This window comes from Chaetodon auriga, chromosome 20 (genome assembly GCF_051107435.1).
Source record: "Chaetodon auriga isolate fChaAug3 chromosome 20, fChaAug3.hap1, whole genome shotgun sequence".
NCBI lineage: Eukaryota > Metazoa > Chordata > Actinopteri > Chaetodontiformes > Chaetodontidae > Chaetodon > Chaetodon auriga.
The window spans coordinates 10,990,185-10,997,319 of record NC_135093.1 but is presented as its reverse complement, the minus strand read 5'-3'; the positions used below and the strand labels follow the sequence as shown (position 1 = coordinate 10,997,319).

Sequence of the window (7,135 nt, the reverse complement as noted above, 5' to 3'; positions counted from 1 at the left end):
GATGGACCAGGCAGAGGGTCTTCGTCTGCAGCTTCAGCAGTAGCGCCTGCATGTATGACTGGACAGTTTACAGGATTCCTGTCTTGTATTGCATTATTATCCTCACAGTCAGTGCTGTCAGTGTCACTGTCAGAGGAGCAGTCAGACTCCCACCATCTGAACATTTCGCTGCTTCTCTCATCAGCGTCCTGTTCATCCTCCTCTCTTGACCTCTTCCTGGATACTCCAAGCAGGGGGCCATCCTCCTCTATTCCCTGGCTGACTCTAACAACCAGCACAACTCCAGCACTAGCACCACAACCGGCACTGCATTTTCATTGTTGTTGTCAACGTTATCAACAGTGGGATTGTCAATGTTGACAACGTTGTCAGCATTAGCATCTACATCGTCGTGGATGGCGTAATTGTTGTCGGGGTTGTCAGCACTGTCTCGGTTGCCATTGTTTTCATGGTTGCTGTTGTGTTCATAGTTTTCATTGTTGTTATTTTCATGGTCATCGTTGTTTGCATGGTTTTCATTGTTGGCAGCATAAGCAAATGCGTGGGGCATATTCAGCAAAGCAGCAGCATCACTCATCATTCAAACCTGCAGAGCCAAAACATGAAACCTCTGATGGCAGTCCAGTTCCTGTTGGCTGAAATATTTGCATCTCAGACAATCTCCATTATCCACAGGTTGCTTTCTAAGACTTTGTTCATTTCATGTTGAAAATCTGGGTAGTTGTCATAACTCACTGGTGACAGCCTCACTTGCGTGAAGATGACAGTGATGTTGTTTCCTGTGAGTGAGTCTGATCCAGTGCAAAATCTGAGGAAAAGGGAGAGGTACTAGGTGCTGGACTCTGTAAGGTATGTGCTTAGACACTTGACAGTTTGTTCCTCCTGGACATCCTGGGTACTGGGGTAAGTAACTGACATTATGGTCTTTCCTGATGTTGGCTGTTGCTCTTCATAGACTGCTGCAATCCCTTTCAGCTCTGATCCAGCAGGTGCGAGCGTGAGTTGCTCAATGTCATCCATTGTTGGAAGCCTCTGGCATGAGTGAATATGCATGCACACCTTCAAAATCTGAATGACAAGATTCAAAGATCACTCGCTCAGAGTGTGACAGCTGCTTGAAACAGCTGTCCAAAAAAAATCACTCTGCACAAGCCTCATAAATCATAAATAGGCATGGTGCTTTGAAGCCAAATGTATTGTTTGTCTATGTAATCATTTCGTGAAATGCTCTGTGCTCTAAAAGCACACATATACAAATATAACTGTGTGTGCTGCAGCTGTGTAGGTGCTGAGTTCCTGGGAACGAGTCAATGATTATTGTCCTGGTCTTACACACAAAAAAAATGTGCCATTTGTTTTGTTGTGTCTCCAGCTGGCCGGTTGGAAAGCAGCCGTCTAAAACTGCTTTGCGTCTTTTTTTAGCCCCACGTTTTCAGGGACTGCAGCCTGCTGCCTCGGGCGGAGAAAGTAGCGTGAAATAACTTAAGTGAATCAGCGCTGTTGTTTGCTGCAGGCTGGGACCGAGCTCATAGTTGAAACAAACAAGTAGTCGAGAGTAAGAAGTTGGTGCTCGGTACCTCAGTTTGCAGCCCCGGTGTCGACTTCTGTGTGTGGCCGCCTGGTGAAGCTTGATTTCCGGGAGCGACGCGCTGCAATGGACCGGTGAGCGTGCAGCTGCATGGAGGAGCGAGACATGTTTGAGCCGACTTGTTTATATGTTTTGCTCGATGGTTACGTTTATGATCAGAAAATGCTTTACTTTTTAAGTTTGCAAATAAAATGACCAAAGAACTGTCTTTCACGATATGTCTTATAAAAGTATAGTTCAGCTGTTTGCACATACTGTGCATTATTCATTTTTGCTTTTACACTGCACAGTAAAGTCACGTGCAAGTATGAAGACTTTGACTTACTGTGGAGCAAAAGACAAAAAGAAAAGAAAATATACTATTTAAAACATGTTTAATTTCTGATCATTTTCCCACAGCTACATATCATATTTTATTTTAGTGCAGTTCCCACATGAAAATATCAGCACAAAACTAGACATTACCACACAGTGTCCCTCCATTTCATTACGTAACATACTCTGATCTTTGTAGAAACAGTTTCTCACTACAGTTTCATTTTTATGGACAGTGAAAATACATTTGTTAACAAAGTGTGGGGACCCTGTGCCTTTTTATCCCAGCAGATCTGCCACACTCGAGCATTATAAGGCAGCCATGTTGCTGAGTGGTGTTGGTGATGCTCTGGGATACAGGAACCAGCTGTGGGAGTACAATGAGTCAGGACCAGCTATTCACCAGGTCAGTGCCCAGTATGTTTAACTGGGAGAACGTAGACGATGATAATGCAGTGTATGCCTCATCTAGTTGAGTTTGTGAAGGCGTCTTTAGCTCAAATTGTCCTGTTCTCGCAGGAGTTGAAGGAGCTTGGCGGTCTGCAGAGCATCAAGGCTGAACTCCCTGACTGGCCGGTGAGCGACGACACGGTTCTGCATCTGGCAACAGCTGAGGGGCTGGCGACCGGTAAGCTCAAAGTGACGCTGAACCTGCTCCGTGTCTCCCGTTTCTGTCTCTCCTTTGCTCATTTCCTTTGAAACAAGGAATTGATTGGATTGATCTGATGCGCCGTTCTGATGAGGCCTCATCAGAACACACACCACACCCTCCCTCCTCATGAGCCCCAGCTAAAGGTTAAATCTAATTTCCCGTCTTGCCTTGATTTGCAGCTCTATTACGGCCCTGCACAAGTGGGAGGAAAATTGTGGAAATGCCACTTGACCTTTACTGCAATAAGGCGAACAGCCAGGCTTGTTAATAGATTGATACATCTTTAAAAATGTTAAAATGGTCAATGTGTGCAGTTTGAACAAGTTGTCTCCCTCATAGGGAAGATGGGGGAGGAGCTCTTGCACGAGGTGGCTGCTCGATATGTGGAGGGGATGAAAGACATGGACGGGAGGAAACCAGGGCCCTCAAGCATTCTGGGTGAGACGAGGTCTTCATCTTAAAATCATCGTACATTTATTTGTAGCGATGGCAGAGATCTGACTTTCATTTGCTCTTTTAGGAGTCTCCCAGCTGAAGCCTGGAGAGGAAGGGGGCTACAGAGTGTCCTATAACCCAGAGGGGACGGGCTGTGGAGCCGCCATGAGGTCCATGTGCATCGGCCTCAGGTAAAACACTTGTCCTGACAATAAAAACATAACTCTGACCCTTATGCATTCCAGTTTCCATGTTCTGTCTTTCGCCTGAGCTCTCCATGGGTTTGGTTCCTAAGATTAACAATCTGAGCTATCAGAGGCAAAAACACTTTCAGGGGACAGACTTTGATGGGCGCATGCGCTTATGTTGCAGCTGTTGCAGCCTATTTTCGTGGCAGCTGGCTGCAGCGATCCACTGGACCAGTTCCAAAACTTTTTGTACCTTTTAGTCTTTTAGACTCCAAAATATGTAAAAATAAGATCCAAGTTTAAGAGTGCTAGAATTTCCCTTCAATGATTAACTGAGGGATAAACAGAGGAAAGGAAATGCAGAATGTTACTAACGTTGGCCCTAAGTGATTAATTCATATCCTCTATCCTCCAACTCTTCCTGTGTTTTTAAAGCGATGAAGAGTTGCCCTTCTTATATTACTGACATGACTTTCAAAGTTAGGGTCAGAGTCCAAAATAACTCTGAGGGTCCTGACCTACTCACTGTATTCCACATTCAGTAACTCCCAAGTGAGTAAATTTCCTCACTTGGTTTTTAGGACCTACAGAAAGTATTTCAGTCTTGATTAATCTGATCATTATTATATTATATTCTAATCTCTAGTTTTGTCCGAACAATAGTCCAGAACCCAAAAGTATTCAGGTTACAGTGGTGTGAAACACAGACAACGAGCAAATCTGTAGGTAATCAGAGAGTGCTTGACATTTTTGCTCAAAACACGATTTAAATGATTCATCAGTTAAAATAGTCGGCTAATCGCTAAAATCCACTAATTGTTTGAGCTCATCAGGGATTGATTGGATGGAATTAATCAAATGTAAAACGGGTTATTTTCATCTTCATTTAGGTTAATGAGGCACAATAAAATGGAAAAAAAAAAAAAGAGGATGTGAATGAAGTAGCATTATTGAAGATGCACTGTGCGCGTTGGTCACCCGATGACTCGAAGAAAGCGTCTTAAAAAAACATCAGCGAACATTTCCCAGTTAAAGTTACAGCTGATGCGTGCGGCTGCTGCTCTTATCCAAAGTCGTTTCTAATAAATGCAACAGTGGAATACTTTCTCTGATCACTCAGCAGCACATTTTTAATAAATAATAGAGTTTAAAGATTAAAACATTATGCGCACTCAGTTAAAGCGTGAAAAGAAGTAATTACCCGAAACATCATTTGTATCCACACAAACACAAAGTACTGCACGCAGAATGCTTAAGTGTATCTATCAAAGACTGATGGACCACATTAGGTTTATGGAGGAAACTTCAGCTGAATATCCTCCATAATGAATGCTCATAAGGACTTTAATACTTTACCCTCACCAGATATCCAAAGCCTGACCAGCTGTTGTCCTTGGTGGCGGTTGCCGTGGAGACAGGCAGGATGACCCACCCTCACCCCACTGGATTCCTCGGCGCGGTGGCGTCGGCCCTTTTTACAGCGTACGCCGTCCAGCGCAGGCCAATCACGACGTGGGGTCTAGGCCTGATCAATGAGGCCTGTCCAATAGCAAAGAGCTTCGTTCAGGGTCGAGGCTTCGCTGTGGAGGAGACGGAGAGAGACTGGGGCTACTTCTGTGACAAGTGGCAGTGGTATGAGTGGCTGAAGTCAGGCTTTCGGGTTCAAATTCAAGTTTCCAACATCAGCAACTTCCTATGAAACTATTTCAGTCTCAAAGTTGATCGATGATGGCGGGAGACTCACAGTAAAAATGACATGTTCAGGATGTCTTCCCCCTGTCCTCAGGTACCTGGACTTGAGGGGCATCTCTAATGGGGTGGGGCCTGCAATTTGGCCCTCCAGCTACGGCCCAGCTGAGAGAGACGAAGCCTACAAGAGCTTCAGCCTGTCGGGCTGGGCGGGACGCAGCGGCCACGACGCTCCTATGATCGCACTGGACGCCCTGCTGGGGGCGGGTTCAGACTGGGAGGAGCTGATGAGCAGAGCGGCCTTCCATGGAGGTCAGTTAAAATGTCTTTTGCATTTTTATGGATCTTATGAGCTGACAGGGAAGTCTCGCCTGAACCTTGATGCTGTAAAAAAACCTCTCCACTGTCAGCCTGAAACTAAGTGGTTTCAACAAGCACTTCTACTCATAACACGTGTATTTTCACTTATTCTTACGTTTCTGCACACATTCTCATCTAGTCAGGGCACGTTTTGCTCAGTCAAGCCATATGGACTAATGGTCTAAACTCTTAATTGGTCCTCATCTGTCATTGTCTCGCAGACAGACGCAGCTTTGTAGGGACGGCACAAATGAAGTGTAAAGGAAACTTCTTTCGCACGGCGGCTCGTGAACAAGTCCTTACAATGAAGGCTGACATTTTAAGAAATCGGCTTATGAACCCTCTGAATTGAAGTCATCCGTAGAGATGTTCTGATTTGGCCTAAGTGCCACAGCTGTCCATGGCTTGTGATTAATACACCCTCCTTTTTGGCTGTAGATGAAAGTCCTTCGAAAGACCCAGTGTGTTAACAGACCGCCTTATGTCAGTGCACCATCAAAAGCTGGTATGGAACAAATGTCACCATATTATTTCATAAGAGAAGTTTAAACTTGCCAATATCCTGCAATAATGTGATAAACAGCAACTTAATATGTGAATTTCCTATCCTAAACACACATCATGATAAATGCTGAGTTTATTTCAGTGGTGATCTGCTCATTAATCATCACATTGTCCATCTCACTGAAAGACTGAAAACTGAATACATTCACCACTGTGGCAGATATTTGGTCAGTTTTGGTGTAACAAGGCATTAAGTGATATTTTTGACCACTTTTTACAGCACTCAATGCGAACACCAGATTTAAATATATATAGGTACTTAGCACGTACTTAGCGCCATTAGCATTCATTTGGAGTCGTGTCTTTTGCCACCTGACAGATAGCGAGTCCAATATTCACTCTTAATGAGGACAGTATGTGGCTCCTTAGCTGCTAAACCCTCCACTGTGTTCACCACCAGCGAGGTGTTACCTTTGCCTGGTGTGTGATGCTGGGCAGGGAGCGTACATAGGGCAACAGGAGAGCGCTGAGACTGAACCAAAACAATAAACCCAATGATGCTAAAATGCTGTGGAGCAGAGGGGAAATGCAGGGTTGGGAACATTACTACAATGCTGATTATAGCAGCCAAATAAACATCTAAATCAGTTAAAAACAGAAGCAATGTGGAGTTCTGCCTCATCACAGGACTCATGCTCCTCCTCGTCTCCTCTCCTTACTGCCCAGGCGACAGTGACAGCACGGCTGTGATTGCCTGCTGCTGCTGGGGTCTCCTCTACGGTATCCAGGGCGTCCCTGAAGGCAACTACTCCAACCTGGAGTACCGGGACCGACTGGAGCGCAGCGCCGAGCAACTGTACGCCCTGTCACACTGAGAAGTCCGCCACAGCGCTGAAGGGGAACGAGGCCACACGCTGACATGTTGACATAGAGCCAGTTGGTGCGCTCAGCTGTACATCGATCTAGTGCCGTCACGTAACCACAATGTGTGGTGTCATGCTTGCCTGAAGGGGAAACAGTGTCCCACTAACCCAAAGAAGAGTCATCCTGCCTCGTCAAGGACTGCGTGCCTTATGGCATCATCACTGGTGTATTAAGAGGGGTCCCTCTAGTGACCATTTTAAATTAACATGTAGAGTTGTACCGCTGAGTGGAACGAATCCAAGCTAATGAGAATGTGAAGAGAATACAAGAAGTCCCCCGGGAGGTAATTACTTTGTTTTGTCAGCCTGACATGATAGCAAATGCTTAGCGAGCTTCAAATTAAATGTGTTCTTGTTATTGTCTAATGAAAAATACATTTCTGTGTCTCATTATAGTTAACTGTTCCTTCAAGCAGTGCAGAGCAAGACTGTAACTGCAACACTGCAAACACAATTAATGATACAATAAACTAAACAAACA

General features: G+C 45.0%; 1 protein-coding gene across 2 annotated transcripts; it reads left to right on the top strand.

Annotated features, from left to right (window-relative positions):
* Nucleotides 1–788: 788 nt before the first annotated feature.
* Nucleotides 789–7,124, top strand: adprh (ADP-ribosylarginine hydrolase). Of its 2 annotated transcripts, XM_076759249.1 has the most exons (9): nt 789–849; nt 1,514–1,662; nt 2,195–2,309; nt 2,423–2,531; nt 2,895–2,993; nt 3,076–3,181; nt 4,544–4,810; nt 4,965–5,179; nt 6,458–7,124. In XM_076759249.1, the coding sequence occupies exons 2-9, from the start codon at nt 1,655–1,657 to the stop codon at nt 6,604–6,606; spliced, it is 1,068 nt and encodes a 355-aa protein (XP_076615364.1). In that variant the 5' UTR covers nt 789–849; nt 1,514–1,654; the 3' UTR covers nt 6,607–7,124. The 2 variants fall into 2 exon arrangements, with proteins under 2 accessions (XP_076615364.1, XP_076615363.1); XM_076759248.1 differs by lacking the exon at nt 789–849 and having other exon boundaries at nt 1,225–1,662.
* Nucleotides 7,125–7,135: the final 11 nt, after the last annotated feature.

Bases quoted from the DNA above. Each gene is read 5' to 3' on its own strand.
- adprh (XM_076759249.1), top strand. The intron at 3,182-4,543 runs GTAAAACACTTG...TACCCTCACCAG, and splicing joins TCCATGTGCATCGGCCTCAG to ATATCCAAAGCCTGACCAGC. The intron at 4,811-4,964 runs GTATGAGTGGCT...CCCTGTCCTCAG, and splicing joins TTCTGTGACAAGTGGCAGTG to GTACCTGGACTTGAGGGGCA.